This window comes from Micrasema longulum, unplaced genomic scaffold, assembly GCF_059751315.1.
Source record: "Micrasema longulum isolate JH-2025_06_02 unplaced genomic scaffold, ASM5975131v1 h1tg000008l, whole genome shotgun sequence".
In the NCBI taxonomy this organism is placed as follows: Eukaryota; Metazoa; Arthropoda; class Insecta; order Trichoptera; family Brachycentridae; genus Micrasema; species Micrasema longulum.
Genome location: NW_028277216.1, coordinates 742,733 through 764,418, shown reverse-complemented (window position 1 = coordinate 764,418; position 21,686 = coordinate 742,733). Strand labels below are relative to the sequence as shown.

General features: G+C 31.4%; 1 protein-coding gene across 1 annotated transcript in view; it reads left to right on the top strand.

Moving 5' to 3' along the window:
* The first annotated feature begins 1,144 nt into the window (after positions 1 to 1,144).
* Positions 1,145 to 21,686, top strand: part of LOC148285760 (uncharacterized) — an 82,251-nt gene continuing 61,709 nt past the window's right edge. The window contains exons 1-2 of the mRNA XM_088230560.1: positions 1,145 to 1,148; positions 4,535 to 4,852. Of these exons, the coding sequence (XP_088086686.1) occupies positions 1,145 to 1,148; positions 4,535 to 4,852 (322 nt within the window). The remainder of the gene's footprint in view (positions 1,149 to 4,534; positions 4,853 to 21,686) is intronic.

Below are 21,686 nucleotides of genomic sequence, written 5' to 3'. Positions count from 1 at the left end.
GAGGGAATTTATCTTCAACTTTGCCGTCAATTTTGATTAATTCTCTCATTAGATGAGCAAAGTAGGGTAAAAAAAATTACTACCCTGGCAACACTAACGAAATTTACATTTTGTTTCTTCGACAGTCTGATAGATGGAAAAATAGTTCAATTTTTAATTAATGCATTTGTTATATACACATTCATTTGCTAATTACACATGAAATGTGATTGCATCCTGTTTCTTTAAGATACTAGCAGTTTTTCTACGCTTTAAAAGGACACAACACGGCATAGTTGAATTCAAATCAGGAGTTGCGTACCTACTGAGCGACGACTACAAAGAAACTAATGGGTCAAAAAGTAAACCTACCAATTTATGAGTAGTTGAGTCGACTTCTGTTTGATGTGCGTATGCGGTTTCTGGACTATTCTTAATTCGATGGCTTGTAAATTCACTGAGGTATTATATCAATGTGCACATCACTCAAAAATATTTCTAAACAGGATGTGGGATCAAGTAATGAGTTCGAAAGGAGACAGGGATAAAATTATGTTAAACCATTGGCACATAGACATGCCCTGAGCCCTCAAAAATGATGACACTTACATGCTCAAACGCTCAGTCTTGCCCAACGCGTATTTAGTCGTTATTCGATCGCCAGCCAGGCGTGACGTTTAGAATCGAAACCAAAATACCTGCTTGTGCCGTGAAAGCGTGAAAAAACCTTTCGGGTAAACATTGTAACAAGGATTGCGTAACTTTTTTTGATAAATATTTGTTCATGAGTAATTAACAAAGCTTAACGCAAATAATATTTCAATATAAATATTGTTTTTTGTAAACGTCAAACTACACCTGGCGGCGCAATTGCGAAGTTTTTCTTAGTTTCAGGGGAGCACTGATAGAAACAGTTTTTTTTTAAATATGTGAGCAAATACTGTTTTCGCATTCTCCAAAATCCTATGAAAATAAATAAATGGGTCGAAATTATAAGGAATTTAAGGAAAGAATCTGTTTGGGATCCACCAAAAACGAAGTTGATTGTTAACGTTAAAATAAAACCTTTTTTATGTACCAAAATTGAGTATCCTCCAAAGTTTTGTAGCATTTGCAAGATCGTTGAATGCAGCCTAGGTCAAGCAAATAAACAAACTTAGTAACTATGGGTACGTTTTCGTGACACTACTTGGTGAAATATTTGACTCTATAGAGCGCGTATATATATTAATATGTCAATGTGCAAGATCAAACGACAGTACATTTTTGCATCTCGCAATATTCGTTTCAAACCCTTAGCTGTTGTTAAATTATGTAAATTCCATATCTAATGTTCATCTTTGAGGGTCTTAAATGTGAGATTTATCGTCTAGCTTCCACGTTTTTCTATCATAAAATACGTATCTTTCCTAAGAGTTTTTAGAATACACGACGCGTCTTATGAGATGTAAATATTTGGCAGCAATAACCGATGAAATTAAAATTAGATTGACTACCCACTCTTGACTATAATTTAAAGTAGAAATAACTCATTAAAATTTATTTGAAATTATGTATTAATGAATACAAAAAATGCGGCCATCTCGCAAGCTTATTTGGTTGGACAACTATGTGCGTATTCTGCCAGCATAAAAAAATATTATGAAGTCAGGAGTTGAAATAAAATTTCTGTTATTCTACCTTTTGTTTTACTTTATCCATTTGAATATTCAATCTCGGGGGAGAAATAAATCCGTTAAGAAAATACCAACAAGTGAATACGAAAATCTTCATGGGTAAAGCGTGTTTTAGCTTTTTCACGGTAAAGCTTTACACCATACGTTCTCAACCTTATTTAGTCCACTGCCCACTTTGAGAAAACTGTATTTTTTCTAGAGCCCCACCCCCATTGTTTTTTTACTTATCGCCTGTCGCAAATCTGTAGCAAATCACAAATAACTATCGACGTGCTAATAAGCGACGTGATAACAATTTCTCGCCGTGGTTGTTTATCGTATTCGCGATCAGAATGCAACATCCGTGAACATCTAATATTAAATGTCAAAATATTTACGTTTTGCGACGTATAATCTTGCTGCGCAATCACATATTTGAATTTCGGTGTAAATATGGAAAATATTCAAAAACTGCTATTTTTATTTATTTATTTATTATTTATCATGTTATTTATTGCATTTAGCCGGCGGTTAGCAAACTAAATGTCAAGAAAAGCAATCGTCCTACTAATTATAATTCAATTTTCACTTTTTTTTTCATTAGATACTCCTTACTTTTTTGCAAATGCAAAATATTGTATTATTTTTCATAGTAAACGCCGATTTTTTGCCAATGAACTGTATTTATTTACGAGGAAAATAAAAAACAAACAGACACGAGCGTTGACTTATAGTCCTTAAAATGTAACATGGTGACAGTTGTCAAAAAAAGTGATGACATAACTTTGTAGTGACGCCAAAGGAGTTATTTATATTGACACACGAAAAATCATTTGTATCTGGCGTGTTAATTTATTTTTTTAATACAATGCTTGAAACTTAAATCAACATTAAAATATAAAATCAGCTTTAAAACTAAAAGAAAACTAAAATAAACCTAATTATTAACGACGTTCTTACAAAGTTACATCATTTTGCAAAAACGTTAGAGCTTGGACAAATTGATCGAATAAAAAAAATATTCGTTTGATGTTGTTCGTGAAAAAGTATAAATGTCTTATTTTTTGGTGAACAATTATGTTAAACACACTATAATAGGCTTGTTTTTTTGTTTTTTATATCAATTTTTGGAAACAGAGTTTCATGATTGCATGAAATAACTGATAAAATCGATTTGATCAGTGATCAGTAATTTCCCATGAAATTAGTTTGACAACTGTCATTCTAATCAAGCTATATTTTAAGGACTATAGAGATTAAACACGCGTTGACTCAAGCATGTTCATTATTGTTCATTGTGATCGCTAAAATACTTTGCATGTTTTTAAGCACGTCGATAGTTATTTGTGATTGAGCTACTGAAACAACTTTTGCGACGATTATATTTGAACGTGTAATTACACTGTAATATTATATAGTCGTAAATTGGGACACCTATCCTATTTCTGATTTTAAAGAAGAATGTTTCAAGGAGAACCAATTAAACATAGGCTTAATTATATCGAGAAGTGTTTTTAGTAACATTCAAAAGACATTGATTTTATAACCACTGCCCCTTGAAAGTCTCAATCGCCCACAAGGGGTCGTTACCGCTCACGTTGAGATCCTATGTTTTACACGCTATTTACGCTGGCTTTGGAGAATGCTTATTACATACTTAGCAGATCTGCCAGAAAGAATAGAAAAATATTTTTTTAATTTAAAGATGTACTAATTAAATTAAAATATTTGAGTACCCACTAGATTCTTATATATATGACTTATGATGTATGACTTATAATATTTTTATCATGATGTACAAATATATAGCAATGAAGTGAAAAAACCTAACTACAAACAATTTTGTAAATCGTAAAATGTAATGGTCCAAAAATAAACCCCTGTGAATCACCAAACTTAACATAATCACCACGTGACATTTATTTTGTTAGACAAACTTTGGAAATCATACAAAATGATAACAAAAATGGTGCATATTATATTTCCCGACAATTAAATCCGTACGCTGCATAAAATTCTTGAATATAAAAATACAACATAAAGTATATTAAGAATAACAGTGGTATTTATGTTTTAAATTCCTTAAAACTGTAATAAATATACCATATTTGTTAACATTACAAAAATTAAAGAGGTAGAAAAAGATAAAACAGAACAAAAACATATATAATTTTTTTTTTAAATAAATAATATTTCATAGGTTTGGTTTCAATATGACTGTTTTAAATAAATGTGTTTTTGACATCTATCATTAAATAAGGCATCAGGTTCTCGACATCCTAGACGTCCACCGCTGACTGTTCGTCGGAAGTTCTTGTCAGAACTACTTGGGAAGACGCACAGGAGCTGGCAGCCGACAGAGGTGCTTGGAGAATCTTCGTCGACACCATATGCTCCAACTAGGGAGCGGACATGGAATATTGATGATGATGATGATCATAAAATATATGAAAAGAGAACTTTTGTGGAAATAACAAAACAAAACGACAAGAATTAAATTACGAAAAATTTAAGAAAAAATTAAAGAAAAGCTTCTAACTTTTACTGTATTTTTATGATAAAATGTATGTAAATAAATATGTAACGTATGTATTTTACAAGTAGGTATATACGCATATTCTGTAAATGATTATATATGTGCCTGTGTATATTTATTAATTTTGTTTTTTTTATTTTCAAGTGTTATATTTTTTCAATTTTCATTTGCTTATTATTGCATTATCATCTACTTATTATTTTTATTTGTAATGCGTTATTGTTTCTGCTTTTATATTATTTTGTAAGCTTGCCAAACACAAGAGCCTGACTCTTGTTTGGCAAGTTACAACCTGAATTGTTGTATTTTTCATTGTATAAAAATACCGGGCTGAGTCCTAACTTATTTCGTTGACTGTTTCCAGACGGCAGCGCGGGAGCCGTGCCGCTGCCGTGGGCGGCCGGCGTGGCCGCGCTGGCCGCCGTGTGCGTGAGCGCGCTGCTGGCCGCCGCGCTGGCCGCGTGCCGCCGCGCGCGGCGCGCCCCGCCGCGCTCCGCGTGCGCGGCCAAGCCGCCGCCGCCCGCCGGCGCGCCGCACGCCGCGGCGCCCGCCGCGCCGCCGGCCGCGCGCCGCGCGCACGGGTCCCTCCTGGAGATCAACACGGGCGAGCAGCGCTACGTGGTCGCCTACACGCTCAAGCCGACGGAGAACAGACAACCGGATATTTTGAATCCTAGAGCAGGTAATTTCATATCTCTATAATTCTACATTGAAAAAATCAAAAGTATTAACGGTCAGATATTAGAAACATCGCTTCGCGTCATTACAACAGAACCGTACAGTGAACGAAATCTGAAATTTAAAGTTTAAAAATCTCATGAAAAAGAAATGCAGGAACACCAGATACATAGCTAGAGCCTCGCGAAAATACCTTTCTTGTCATGGCTCGTGCGCCTGATACAGACATTTTATTTTTAAAAAAACCGTTTGCCATCCCAGATCAAATAAGTCATCAAAACCTTTTAATCTATTGAAACCACTTCAAAGTAAAAAAAAATATCCTGAAATTCAATAAAACTTCAGGAATATTTTAAAATGCAGTAGCCGCCTGTTTCCATACAAATTAACGTACATCGGAGTATTACCGTACGGGGTTTTAAATAAATTAAACCAATATTTCAATTTACTGTATGACTATAGTCAGACTATCCAGACGTCCAGTTATCTCAAATGTTCATCTGCCTGCCGCTAATTACTTTTTATTATTATTGAAGGTTGGAAAATACTAAATACCTCCGCGAAAATTTTAAACGCTTATCAGTTCATGGTCGACCTCTTCGTTTTAATTCTCAAGGCACTCTCTTAATACCCATCCATAATTCCTCTTCTCTCTCTAACTCATATAGTGTCCATGCGGCCGACTGTGAAATCATCTCCCATCCACCATTAAAGGTGTTACTACGGCATCTCTATTTAAATCACATTTGAATAAACATCTCCTTTCCTCTTTCTTCTTTTTTTCCTTTTTGCCATTGAGTAATGGTATTGATTTATGATAATTTTTCATAAATGCATTTATTTCAATTTTTATATACATACGTATCTTCAGCATTTTTTTTCTATAAAATAAGTTTTGTAACTTGACTTAAAAAAATAAACCCTTTTTTTATTGGTTTGTCGAAGAAATTGCCATTTGGTAAGAAGCCCGCCAAAATACAATTAATATTATGTGCAAAAAGTTAAATAATAAGATAAAATGTAGTGTACGATCTCACTCGCCAGCATTCAGGGATAATTTCTCTAAAAAAATGTAGAATCAATATTACAATTAATTATATTATAAATATAAATCAAGTCTAAAATCTATCTCCGGAATTCCAACTTATCTAGACCAAAACTTTGATAACATAAAATAATATTTTTTATTTGATAATTCAAAATCTTGAAGCTGAAAAATTATTCACTGACGCACTGACAAAACAATAATAAAAATGGAACCAATTTTTATTGTAATTCTTTGAAATTAACGTATAAAACACTCCCGAAAACCATTTATACGACCGATTCTAGGTTTTTTTTGTCTCAAAGAACGTCATGTGGCTTTTTAAAAATTTCAATTTCATAAACGGAAACTCTACTGCTCTCATTCCCGTTCGGTACGAATTTTGCAATTTGTATGGAAGGTTTATGTCGGTTATTGTCATTCTGTATTGCAACCATAATGCGACTACACAAAATTACTTAGGCACAAATTGATTATTGATAACTGGAGTTCATCAAAACGCAAAGCAAAAATTCAAATATTGTTGTATTGGTGATAGCTATTCAGCTTCACAAACTGTTGAAAACAGTCAAACGTTGTGTTCCAATGAAATCTCACCACAGAAATAGCAGTGAGTACAGTTTGTGCCCAACTTTACCTGTACAAACTTTGGAGTTCTCAATAATACCTACCAAATTTACAACATTTCACTAACCTGTGGTATAGTATCAAAGTTATGTTAAATTAAACGTTCAAACATTAAGCGCGGAAAGGGAACAGAGATGAGGCTTTTTTCTATTTTTTCTGATCAATTGGGAAATATCACATACTACGAATACCGATAAAAATAATTGAAATAGATTTAGAAAATTAATTGTATTTTTGAAATCAATATGGATGTTGTAGTGAAAAGTTTTCATAGATAAATGTGAAAAAGAAATTTAATAAAAATACGTTTCTAGAAAAACGGGACATGTTTGGTCTTAGTAGTTGTGACGTTAAGATTTGTGATAATGTCCTAAAGAAATTTGAGTGGTAAGGAACAAATAAAAATTAATCGTGACGTATTAGGGGCGTGGCCAACGAAATAAGAAAAGTTTTTTTTTTGTTTTGAACACCATTTTGTGAAAAGGACCTAAATATACTGTTATGGTATTCGTTACAATCAATATAGTGTAAAGTTTCCGCAAACCAAGTTTTGTAAAATTTCCAATACAAAAAAACGTAAAAATGTCATTTTACAATAAAAAATTATAAAAGCGTCATCCATGAATAATTAGTTTCATATTTTCGTTTCGAATCACCTTAACTAAATCTGCTACCATAACTAATATAACATATTACATTCCTTACACTTCATTCCAAATCCCACACTCTACACACTACCCAAACTCACAAAACAATAACAACACTAACACAAACAATATTATCTGTACCTATTATCAATACTCCAAAAACTCCCAAAAATGAACTGCTTAGCTAACTCGTTGTAGATATTTATGTTTTCAGTCCCCTGTTAAAATACTTATTTGATCTTATCTCCAAAATATATTAAGAATAGTATAAAAGCTGTAAACAATTCACCAGTCTTGAAGATGCCTACTTAGGCGAAAGCGCTTGTTGGTCAAAATAATAAAAAGTAAAACTTAATCAAGAAGTTTCATTGATGAGTTTATTTATAATTTTATCATAATCATGAACTATGGAGTTTTATCAAGAAATATTAACTTAAAACATCAGTATTATTAAGTATGCATCATAATTAAACCTTGCGTAATTTAAGCTTGCGTATCTTCAAAATCAGTCAGTAATAAAATATAAAACAAACGGTTTAAAACAAATTTATTTTATTTTAATTTAAAATTAAATAAATTTATGTATATATAGTACGTTTGTTACCCAAAAAAGTTCAGTTTTGGGAATAAATCATTGATATTATCATTTGTTTAAAACTGCTCATATATTTGTGTGGAATATGATTATTGTCTTGTTAGGTAAATTGAAAATTATTCCTTTTATTTATTTATTTTAAAGAATCAAACAGTCGACAATGATATAGTAACATTAAAAAAATACATTTTAAAGACAGACCAGCAAAGTTTCTAAATAAGAATCATACATATTATTAAATTGTGTTACAACAAAAGTATGTGTTTATGTGTATGTGTATGAGAGTAAGTGTAGATGTATGTTTATGTGTATTAAAGTAGGAGTAAGTGTTCAGGTGTGTGTAAAGCTAGGGTTTCCTAGGACAGCGGTGACCGTATCTTAACGGCCGTAGTGAACGGTGATGCGGTGGACAGCCGTCGTAACGGTGACTAGAGTGTGGTTTTCTAGGAAAACGGTGTTATCAACACCATTTAACACCGTTTTCCTAGGAAACCACTTTCTAGTCGACGTTACGACGGCTGTCTACTGCATCACCGTTCACTACGGCCGTTAAAATACGGGCATCGCTGTCCTAGGAAACCTTAGCTTAAGTGTGAGCATCATTAAATAGCAAGTGGGATCATATCGCAGCCAGAAATAATGAGCCTTCATTTATTTTTAAATAAATTAAGTGGCATGTAAAATATATGAATAGATGAAAAAAATCATTATAGTTAGAGCAAGAACGATAGAGGAAAGAGTGTTGTGCATAGTTAGTGCTACAGACTGGCAGATGGAACAAATACTTATTTCTTGTCACGCGAAAGGGGACATTAAGATTATTACAACTTTATTATTACAACTATAGCAATGAGTTATTATACCTCAGTGCTAACCCTGCTATGGAATTCCAAAATCAATTATTTTCTAACTAAATTGTCCAAGAACGATAAAGTGGAACGTTTTTCATAAGTCCGTATTTTCCAGTCCATGCAACAAATTTCCTCCCAGGTCGCCTAATTTCAGTAATTGAATTATTTAGTTCACAAATTGTACATAATTGTTTGACAAAGTTTGTGGACTTCCTCCGTACGTTCAATGGAAACTTTCCTCTATTATTTGGCTAGGCAATGAATATTGACAGAACATGAAATTAAAAGTAGCTGTTTAGTGATTCTATATAACAACGTATTGTATGTTCAAAAACAATCGAATCAAATAAAGACACACCGGCATTTAGAACATAAATTAATATGGTTTGAAATAATTATAATTCTTATTATTCAAATAGTTACATATATTATTTTATTTTATTACAAGCTGTTAAATTGGAATGGCGAGTAGACGAAAGTAAGCTTTTTCTACACCTCTTTCTGTTCGCGTTCAATCAAGGGAATAAAGGAGAAAACATGTCGTTTGCTGGATGAAGATGCCACGTTACACGCTGTGTAATATTCAACATTTTGTCTATGTTTACACATTTATTATAATATCCAGAAACCCCGTACGTACATCAAACTGAGGCCGAAAAAAACACCTAAATGAGTAGTTTTACGTTTTGGCCATTAGTTACTTTGTAGACGTCGCTTAGTACGCAACTGCCGATTTAAATTCAATTGCGCCTTGTGTCGTTTATAAGTGTCAAAATACTGCTGGGATTAAAAGAAAATAGGGTGGGATCACATTTCATGTGTAAGTAGCGAATTCACAAATAATATTATAGAAAAATACGATTATTTGAAGGTCTGTCAAAATGTTAAATAAAATAAGGCGGACATTGTTTTAGTATAAGTCCTATTATAATATTGAATTGTATTAGTTTGACTTAATTACTAAATAATTGTTTAATGTTTTTTTTACGTTTGTCTAATAAAAGTACCTGTTTTTTTTATAGTCCATCCAGTAAAATATTTTTTGTGGTAAAACATAACATAACACCTAGTATTTGTGTTATGATAATATATTTTTCATGGTTTGGAAACATTACGCCGCCACACGCATGCGCGCAGATGTGATGTCGTGCAGGGAGGGGGGCATTTGTCAGACTTTTAGATACAGTGCAATGTATGCAAACTTGGTTCCACGTTCCTTCTGGTATTTTATTTTTTTCTCAAATCCATGATCAGTTGACTTTTGTGAAGTAAACGGCTGAAACCATTATTAATGAGGGTGAGATTCATCTTTCTAAAGTATTTCACCTAGTAGACAACGCTTAAAAATACTTTTAAATTTTTATATTTTGAGTACGTAGGCTAGGCTGGATTTCATTGCCTGGGGAGTTTTCAAGATTGGTATTTATTGCAACAGAAAGCGAAAATATTTTTGAGAAGTGAATATGGAATTCTAGGCATTTGCCTAGAATTCCTAGGTATTTGCCAAGAATTCCTAGGCATTTCCATATTCAAATGTAAATACAGAGCTTAAGATCTGTTATTGGCTAGTTTTAGTGGCCATCTTACCATATCCCCTTCCCAAAACTATTTTTTCTCTCTTTTGCAATAAACCTCAATAAAAAAGTATAATTTTCTGTTGTTTTGTCAGTAAATAAATAAATTCAAGCCAAGATTTTTTGGTGTTCTCCAATACTTGTCATTTTCCAACGTAACTGCTTGTCGTTTTAACATTTCGTGGACCATCATATTTCTTTGACGATATTCATATCAAAGCATCGCTATTGCTTTGTTTGTCTGATGACAGAAAAGATACGATTCAAAACTTTATCAACGTTTTTCATATTTGAATAATAAATTGAAACGAAAAAGGGGTTTTCAACATAAAGCACAATTATTTTCACTTGAAATAATTCGCTTGATTTTTGAAGCACAGCCCGCATATTCTAATCATTTTTATAAAATCGCTAAAAAGCAGGTACAAGCACATATGATTTTGTTTGGTGCTTGCTCATTTCTTTAAAAGGAAATAATTACCTTTTGTACAACGCAAAAAAAGTCTCTGTTCTAGTATCCACATGAATATACTCGTATTGATTGTTTATTTATTTTATTTTATTTCGGGATTTTTACAGCAATAACATAAAAAATAAGTAGAAATATATTAACAATACTAGAGCCAATTAAAAAAATCCGATCTAAATCTAATAATACATAATATATAAGAAAACAGTTAACGTAATTGTATGTTTGTGACGTTTGTATTCATGTGTGTGTATGTGAATATGTGTATGTGTGAATGAATGAGGGAGAGTGTGCATGTGCGTGTGCGTGTGCGTGTGTGAATGAATGAGGGAGAGGGTGCGTGTGTGTGGGTGTGGGTGCGTAAGTATAATAAAAATAACAATTTAAAACATGTAAATATATTGAATGGGGTACAGGAAAGAGCTTGGTAAGAAGTTGAATTATTTTTAATAAATAAAAATAGTTTATACCTACTTTCGGAACCTTTTTGTAAATATTTAAGTCAAGAAATGTTATAATTTGTATTTTTTTAAAGTATGGTAATTTTCAAAGCCTTATTCTGAAAATAAAACACAAAAAAAATATTAAAAAATACAAATAAATAAAAATAATTTTAAACATTTTTAAAAAATATAAAAAAATAACTAAAAAAATTATTAAAAAAAAATAAAAATAAAAATAAAAAAGTGGTTAAAAACAAAGTTGTTTTATTTAGTATAAAACAATTCATTTTAAAAAAATTTATTGATACACACTAAATGAATAATGTGCAACGAGTCCGATATAATACGGTAGGTAACCACAAAATGCAGTAAATACGATGTAATGTCAACAATAAAACAAGGTAGGTATGACAATACGAGTACGTCAGTTCAAAACAAACACACAAATACATATTATTATATGCACCTACAAAATATATAAATAAGAATAACATAAGTTTGATAGAAATGATTAGAATGATAAAAATCAGGTGTCACAAACATATGTTTATTATAAATGCGGAATTATGGCACTAAAAGAATGTTTTTTTGCATTAATACTATAGATACTTATCATTGGTGTGTCTTGGTGCTTTTGCTTTTTTGATCAATTGCTAGAATCATCCAAAAACACGAAAACAGGCCCAGTTTCCAAGAAACCGTCCATTATACGTTTGTTGTTAAACTAAAAACCAAACTAAAACCAAATCCGAAAATTGGAACACTTTTGTTCTATGCAATAGGGCTTCAAGGCTTCTCTAGAGAATTAATATTTCGAAGGAAGGAGTTTTTTCACTGGGGACCTTGTTGTTAAGATTTTTTTATTTTAGCAAATTAGAATTTTTATAATTTATTCTATACTAGCGGACCCGACAGACGTTGTCCTGCCCGAACGTTGGCTCACCTGCTATTTATTAGCTTGAAAAAAGACATTTCAATGATAGGTAGGTACCTAGGTACTTGTTTGTGATTAAATTCCAAGACTAAAAATGTTAACATTTTAATAATATTGAATTAGAGTAGGTACCGAGGTACTTGTTTATGGTTGAATTCCAAAACATAAAATAAATATTTTTTTGAAATGTGGCATTCTTTTTGCAAACGTCAAACTCCGGTCTTCTCAACAACACAGGGGTGTACTTAAATAAGAATACGATTCAAATGAATGTTTTGAATTTAATATTATTTTAGTATTACCAAAAATCCAATAAAAATAAATAAATGGGTAGAAGTTATAAGGAATTTAAGGAAATAATCTGATTGAGATCCACAAAAAACAAATGTTTTTTGAAAACATTTAAAAACACACTTTTTTTATACACAAAAAAACAATATCTTTCCATTTTTTTGCAAATGCATTCTCTTCGAATGCAACCCTGGTAGATCTATGAATAAAATATTTGTGCTCCTAACTTTTTTTTTACACCTTCGATTGAAGGTTTTTATATCTACGAACACGCACAGCGCAAAGATCTATATTTCTCTGAAAACCGCACGTAAATCGGTTAAGCCGTTTACGAGGAGTACGGTGACATCACACGTACAGAGGAATTATACATAATATAGATAGATACTAAACTCAAAATCGTATTTTTTCCATTATGAGCCTATTTTATAGATATCGCGATATATAACTAATATTAATTCTTAATTTATTTAGCATAACATATTATTATATTGTATATGCTCCTATGAAATCTTATTGCTCAAGAGATATCGCTTTCATTTAAGTTGTCCCCTCATCCGTTAACTCCTAACTAACAACTCCCCTTTATTGTAGTGATAATTAGCTATCGCGTTGAAAACTTATTTAATTATGAGGAACATCTGAATACAGACAAATATGTTTGTATGTTTAGAACTTGAGCCCGTTTCATATGGATGAGATGACTTATCAAGAAATTGACCAGATTTCGAGTCTATTTATAATAATTCATACATGTGTGATCGATGACACACACACGTGCAATGATTTCACCTGAAATATAGATCGGCTACCGATGAAGCAAGTCATCGTTTTATATTTAATATACTACATTATATTCTCCAAGACACGAGAGCAACGTTCTGCAGTACATTAACATCGTTCTTTCCAGCGAGACAAAGGTAGGTCCATTCCTGTGCTCCTTTCCTTTTTTTGAATACTCCCATTTTGCACAAAATTGAATAAAATTCGTTTTTACATTATGCAATCCGCTTATCGTTTACATTTGGTCACTTCGTCACCGGATATTATCAGGTTTTAATCATTCATTTCATTTTATTGGTTTGAGTATTATTTTTGTTAATCATCGTAGTATTTTTCATAAATATTCATTTTATGAATCCAATTTATGAATGTATGCATGCGTATGCGCATGGGCAGTGGCGTGCGTTCCATAAAGGCACATAAACAGTGCCTACCCTACTAGAATTTCATTAAAATAATAGCAACAATATTAGTAACTATTTTTAAAATTTGAAAAGCGCGCCAGAGATAATTCGGTTAAGTAATATATTGTACCGATCAGCGCGCCGCTATCGGCCTGGGTCGGGAGAAGCACGAACTACAAATGCTTTTTTCTTCCAAAGGAACATAACGCGATTCGGTAACGAAATATGTATGTGTGGGTTTTATTTCAGTTGTAATTACGCGTGTATGTGTAAGCTAGTAGGCAGTGCTTTTTGAACGTTGGTAGGTACATTGTTTTAGAAAGAACAAACTAATACGTTACTGACAGTCATGTCGAATAAATAACCTCAAATTGGTTTCTGTTATAATTATACAATCAAGAGTGTTTTTGTTTCGCGTTTATTTAAAAAAAAAAAAAAAGATCATTTTTTGGAACTTATTGATTTGCTAGCTAAATATATCGGTATCTTGGAAAATCACTTGCAATTATCTAGTAGTGCATTTACGAGAATATCAAATAGAGCCCAAAATTATTTAATTTTGAGTGTAGCAACCGTAATAAATGAAAATATAAAAATATTTAAAAAAGAGATTTCGTAGTAATATCTTATATAAATTATATTATAAATAAGAAATATGTTAAATAAATTTAGCATTTATTTGAATATTAACTACCTACAGAATAGTGATTCAAACTATGTGACTTGTGAAGGAAACTGTTTGGTAAGATTGATTAGGTACTTATACTTTATAAAACGTACTTTTTTTCTACTGCATACCCTTGTATTTTGCAGTCTAGTACTTACTTATCTTTTTGGTGAATTAATTAAGTACCTAGTACCTACGTTTCAGCATATAATTTATACGTCATTGTTTTTTTAATTATTTTAATTCCCACTAATCAAAAGTACTATCTCAATTTAAAAAAAACAACCGTTTCATTTTAGCAATTGTTTTTATCAGTCCCACTGAACTACATATTTATCTTCGGTAAGTCAGTAAGTACAATACATATTATGCATTTAAATCTCATACATTTTTAACCTATCTCTTACTAACAGGTTTGATAATGATAGAAACTATTTTTACCACTGTTTTTCATCTTAAATAACTTGAAGTATCAGTATTACGAAATTCATCTTAATTATTTTTTTATTTTTAAATCATATAATATAAATTATTCTACAAAGTACAATACATTTTTTTACATTCACCGTAGTCAATACAACTTAATTTGGACTTAAATAATATCAACATAAAAAAACACATATTCAGAACAACAAAGCAAGTTTAACATTCTCAACTTAATATACAGCGTTCAATATATTTTCGGTATGGGTAAGAAGTAAAAAACCTAGGTTAATAATTATTTTTCTTTTTCTCAATATATTCACCTTTAATATCTATGCCCTACTTACTTCTAGCAGTCAATTTATTTAAACCCTCAAAAAAATATGTTTCCGGTTTGTTATCAAAATGCTCATTGATCACCACTTTTAACGAGTCATCGTCGTCAAATCGTTTCCCACGAATGTCTTTCTTTAGATTTAAAAACAGAAAACAATCACTCGGCACCAGGTCTGGACTTGATTTCTGCGAAACCACATTCACGAACTGCAGTCTTTGCAACTTGAGCCTTGTGCACCGGTGCATTGTCGTGGAGGAGCAGGATCCCTCTGGCCAATTTCCCTTTGCCTCTCTTTGATCGCCTCCCTCAATTGATAAAGGATGCTAAAGTAGTACGTTTCGGTGATATTGATGCCCTTTTCTCTTGTAATATATCAGCGAAATTTCCTAGGAACCCCATAAAACTGTAGCCATGACCTTCCTTGCAGATTGAGTCACATTGAACTTCTTTAAATGCTCTGTACATTTTCGGTGCCACTGCATGGACTATTTCTTACTCTCAGTAACAATTTTTTCAATAGTTTCTTTAGAATTTTCACCACAAAGCTCCAAAAACCCTTTGCAGCCTTGAACGCGGTTGAAATTTTCGAAGTGGCTTTAGGAATCTCGGCACCCATCTTGCGCTGACTTTTAACATATGTAGGCGGTCGTGTAAAATATAAACAATGGTACCAGTGGATAGGCTTGTAATCTCGGCTATCTTTTTCACCTTCATTCTGGCATCCTTCAATATTAGTTTTTTTATTTTCTCCACATTTCCTTCATTGCTGGCCTCGATTGGCCGACCGGATCGCTTGTCGTATTCTACGCTCTCTCTGCCTCTCTTGAATTCTCTGGACCACTTATGAGCTGTCGATAATGAAAGAACAGACTCCCCGTAATCTTTTGACATCTCTTTGTGGATAGTTTTCTGATTTTTTCCGTGTTTGGTGAGGAATTTTGTAACGGCACGGTACTCGAGTTTGTTAATTTTGCGAAATGACTCATCTTGCTTGTGTTTCGGGGACAGCTACTCAATAACTAATCATCCGTTTGTTATGAAATTCGGTAATTATACCACTAATAAGTGCAGTCTAATCAAGTAATTAACTATTTATTCATAGTTGCACTCCTTTATATCAATACCAAGAATATATTGAACGCCCCTATTTATTTATCACAACAATACATTTTCATCAAATTTTTCACCTGAATCCTTTTTTTAGTTTTTCACTAAAATAATAAAATATTGCTGTGAAAAACCGCTTATTAAAAATGTGTTTCACGTCAATCGTGTCTGGAATCAAACCCAGAACATCGGGCATAATTGTTATATTTTGGGGCATCGTGTAGTGGTAGTTGTAGAAGATACTACTTAATGATAATTTGGAAGGAAATCTTTAGCGATCGTTCTAGTATGAAACTTTGACTGTTTTCCAACAATAACATGTAGAAACTTAACTTTTTATAACCTCTCTTCTCTCGCGTTAGAACAAATGAGCTACATTGTATTCTGTTTTGAACGTCCTTGCGAATTGAATGGAATACTTGAACTGGCGAAATTTGTTTAATCACTTGCGAAATACTCCATTAGTTCGTTGAATTGTCCCAAATATATCGCACTTTGCGAAGAAAGGGCTCACAAGCGCAATATTTTGTCAAACGTAAATACTTCAGAATAGTATACCATTTATTATGGTAAATCCATAAAAAGCAAATTGGTCTCTGAACAAATGGACGAAAAATGTCATGATATTTTTAAAAAAATATTTAAACTAATTTATGTAATAAAAACTTTATTTATTTATTTTTATTTGTTTATTTTTCCAAATATATATTTACGTGGAATTTTCATTACAAAAATGCACCCTAAAAATACATTTTAAAATTGAGCTGTACCGTAATTTGGAAAAAATGCCAACAAAGACTTCATAGCCAATAAAGCCAATAAAGGTTTCAGCTCTTTAACTTCACAAACATCAACAGATGAAAGAATTGAAGGAATATAGATGTTCGAATATGGGCAGATTGGTGGATGTTACACAGTGTGTAAAGTGGCCACTTAAACCAGCCATTGCCAGGTCATAAGCCCTGTATATGCCTATACTTCTATATTACCTTCTCTTAAATGTTCTTCATCTCTGTTGTAATATGTTAAAGACTTCAGTGTTTGAGAGTGGGTCATTCCTTTTTTAATAATTTATTAGTATATAAATATGGCATAACAAGAACCATGAGAAGAAAAATAAGATTAACAAATGCTGCTATTATAAAAACAGGATATATTTGCAGTATATATTTTTAAATATATATATTTTGTTTTTTTTTAAACGTGTCTATCTGTTCCTTCCATACTAATCCAAGACCTCAAACCTACTTTAAACTGTATAAGAGATTTAATGTTTTGTAATTGCTTAGGTAGGAGATTGAAGGGTCTTGGACCAACATTTAAAGAGTGCCTCTCTGCGAACTTAGTTCTGCATCCTGGAACTGACAATACACTATCGGATCTATTGCTAATCCGATTTAAATTATTGCTAAATAATTCCCTTTTTATGTGAACATATTTCAGGCACTAAAATAAATATAATTTTCTAAAACTAAGGAGTCCACTCTCTACGTATAGTTCATTACTAGGAAATAGTTTTTTGTACATGATCTTAATTGTACTTTTGTTTGCAATTTCTATAGAATGACTATGCACATCCAAGACTTCTCCCCATTCTTATATACTATATGTTATTAAAGATTGAATTAAAGTGTAACAGAACATTTTTTTTTTTCTTTGGTTAAAATATCTTTCAATCTTTGGAAAACATAAAAAAAATATCTGATTTTGTCTGTTAGTTTAATAAATAAAACCATAAGCAAAGAAAAAAAAATAACACATTTTTTTTCCTCACTAACAGCATCTCAAATTTATCAAATATAACGTTGTCTTTAACTTTTAAAACCCACTGGTAATAATAAAATACGCACGAAGCGGTGGTAAGTCAGACATGACCCAGTTTTAAAAGTCACCTTTTAGGCTTTTTTTAGTGTTTTTCAACAACGTTTAATCACCAAAATATGTTCTAAATCAATTGAAGACGTGTGGCATATTTTTTTTCACATTTTTTACGATTTTGTTTTACAAAATTATGCATAAAAATACTTTTGAAAAAGCAGTATCTAGCAAAAATAAAAAAAATTAAAAATACCAAATACCAAATACATAAAATTTAATTTTCTTAAAAAAAAAAAAAATGTTTTTAAATCCCTTCTTGCTAGAACGGCAGCATTGGTGATCGATAATTTTCAATACTACTGGGTCTAATTGGACCCATCTCCAGTAGGTGTAAATTAACATAACGCAACTTTAAAAAAAATAGATAGCTAATGGCGATACACATGCAAACATTTTTGTGAGTAGAACTTCATAATTCATTTTAACGTGTAATTTCCTTACTAAAGCAAAGAAACAACTGGCCCTGGGTGTTATTATTCATGTACTTTATAATTATAAAAATTGCGCTTAAAATTATAAGTTATTCAATAAATAGGATTATAATTATGAAACAAAATATATATCTGTTCTGTTTTTCTCAATGGGGAAATATCACATACTACGAATACTGATTAAAATATATGAAATGGATTTAAAATAATTAATTGTATTTTCAAAATCAATATGGATATTGTAAAGAAATGTTTTCATATATAAATATTTTTTTAAATTTTAATTATGCGAAAAACGCGACATGTTTGGCTTTGATAATTGTGACGTCAAGATTCGTGACAATGTTCTATTTAAATGGTCAGAAATAAATAAACATGAATTGTGACGTATAAGGAGCGTAGCCAATGGAATGATTGTTTTTACGGGAATTTAAAATTACACATTTTAAAATATTTTTTATGCTATTAATACGTGACAAAAAATATTTTTTACCGGACAGTATTTCATAGCCTTTATTACTTTTAAAGTGTTTTAAAAAACGTGTTGTTTCCTTATTGCAGTGTAATTAAAGAATTATCTAACTATACACGTCATTTTTCTGCATGGCGTCACGTCTGATCGCGACGAAAGTCCGTTAGAAAATAAAAGCAAGATAATTAGCCACCACTCAAAATGCTCTTCTTACGTGTTTATTTTCATTAATATAAAGAAGAACTTACACACTTCTAGCAAACAATAAGGAGAGGTCTCAGCAAAATGTCCGTACGAGGTTTTTTTAGAGCACGAGTTATGTCATAACCAAAGCCCGTACGACTTTTGCTCAGAGACATCTCTCATTTGTCGCACCGAGGGTGTTCAATATTTTGGAAAAACTCATTAAGCTCTCGAGGACAACAACTATTTTCAAGAGAGGAGTAAAGGAGTGGATTTTCCTTTGTAGGAGGGATTTGAGTAGGAAACTCCTAGATGATTAGCCGAATATTTGAGTTTACTCCGAATCTTGAGTTTTTTTTAAATAACTTTTTGTGTTTCTGATTCTATATTTATTTATTTTATTTATTTATTTATTTTGTTCACTAACGCCCAAAAGGCATTTACAAAAAATAAAAATGAAATACATGCTAACATACTAAATAATAAACAGAATACAATTGAAAAAAATTGTGAAATTGGTTAAAAAGGATATGATAAAAAGTTTTACAAAGGAAAAAAAAAACAATAATAACAAAAATATGCAAGAAAAAACAGTAAGCATATAAACAAAAAATGCAAAGATATAAGCTTATGAAATAAATTCTGTAAATCAAACAATAAATAAAGTGTTACGGTACGCAAGAAAGACATTTTTAAGTTAAATTAATAAACAAGCAAGCATATATTATCACGAAAAAATAAGAAATAAAAATAAGTATCTATGAAATGCGTATTTGCCAATACAGTGCAATTTGATATAATAGTAAAAAATAAAAAACAAGTATTAGGTAATAAAAATTAACAAGTAAGTCTTTTTTTTTAATTTATGAAATAAAGTGATATACTCAGGTGTCTGCGTCAACTAATTGCTAGTCCCATCTCAACACTGGACTTTTAGTCCCATGGAGTTGGGACCTTTGTCTCAAATAATGATTAATAAACTACATTTATGTTTATAAAAAAATACTAGCAAAAGTGCGAAACTAAGTTTTTCAAGACTAGAGAAAGATTTTCCTACGAAACTCACATATCTCCATTTGATTTCACTTTTCAGGATTTTTACCTGAAAACAGCTATCTAGCCGGAAACACTCGTCCTGTATTCCTTAGAAATACAAATATTGCAGTGTAAAAACACATTTTAAATATATTATTATAATACTTCATTTCAACTGTGTCTGGTTTAAAACTCGGACATGGGAGGCAAACGCGATAATAACTAAACCACGAATCGTACAAAATATAAGAGTACTTTTTTATTAAAAAAATACTTGCTTTAAATTTATAATTAATTAAAAAAGAAGGGGTTATTTCATTTGTATTAGAATTCCCTTACTACGCCTGTTGACAAATTATTTGACCCAATTTTCATTACACAACATTACATTACTCGAGATAATCGAGCATACACATATATACACGAGAACCTGCTAGAATGTGTCTGTTTTATTACTAACGTTAGTCTTGTGACGTCACGTAACGCTTTCAGAAAAAACAGAACTTAATTAAACTTCAAAGCTTAGGATATATTATAAAAACTTAAGACATTTTAGATATTGTGGTATAATTTTGTCTGGGGGATGAAGAATGCTAATCTTTGTGTTAAATAGAATCAAGGTAGGGATGAATTCATCAATTTAATCGCGTAACAACGAAAAGTCTACTCGCTAGAGCTTAAAAGGTTTCTTTTTTTAAATGACTGAAAGATAAAAGTAATGTACCATTGTATCAAATCAAAAATAAATTTTAAATCATAAATACTCCGGTCATCTTACATGCGTGCGTTCCCTATCACTGTCAATAACCGACTGAATCTGTTTCACACAAACACTGGCCATAGAACAGCGTTTCTGTCTTCTTTGTTATGAGTTCTATCTTCGTGTTCTCTCTTATACAGATATATTGCTGTATTGGCATCACATTCATTCTTTGCGTAGTAAGATAAATATTTTTTTTATTAAAATTTAGCATGGTTATACAAATTTTACTTTCCAAATCCGGTGTGAAAATGTCCACTTAAAGATAAAAAAAATAAAAAAATTTCATCATTAAAAAAAATAAGAGAGAAATATCAAGTCTTGAATCGTACATTGACTAGTGTGACATCACAGCCACACAAGAGCTGAAACAGTAGGGAAATTTCACTTTTTTTCTAAAACATTTTTGATTTAATAAAAGTTTATGAAATACTGTCCAGTAAAAAAATATTTTTGTTATTTATTGGTAGCATAAAACATATTTTGAAATTTGGAATTTGGAATTCCCGCAATAACGGTCATTCCATTAGCCACGCCAAACGTTTCATGTTTATTTTTTCCTTACCATTCAAATTTGTTTAGAACATTATCACAAATCTTGACGTCACAACTATTAAGGCCAAACATGTCGCGTTTTTGTAGTGACGTATTTAAAAGAAAATATTTCTTAAATTATTCTAAATCCATATTTTTATCGGTATTCGTAGTATGTGATATTCCTCTATTGTCATTGTTATTTAAGTAGCACCTAAGGCATTTGATGTTATGACGCAGTGCCATATGCTCTATTGGGTGCAAGTAAGAAAATAATTATTAATTTATTTTAAATGATCATGTTATTTGGTGGTTTGAATTAAATTAAATGTTTTGTTTTAAGACTAC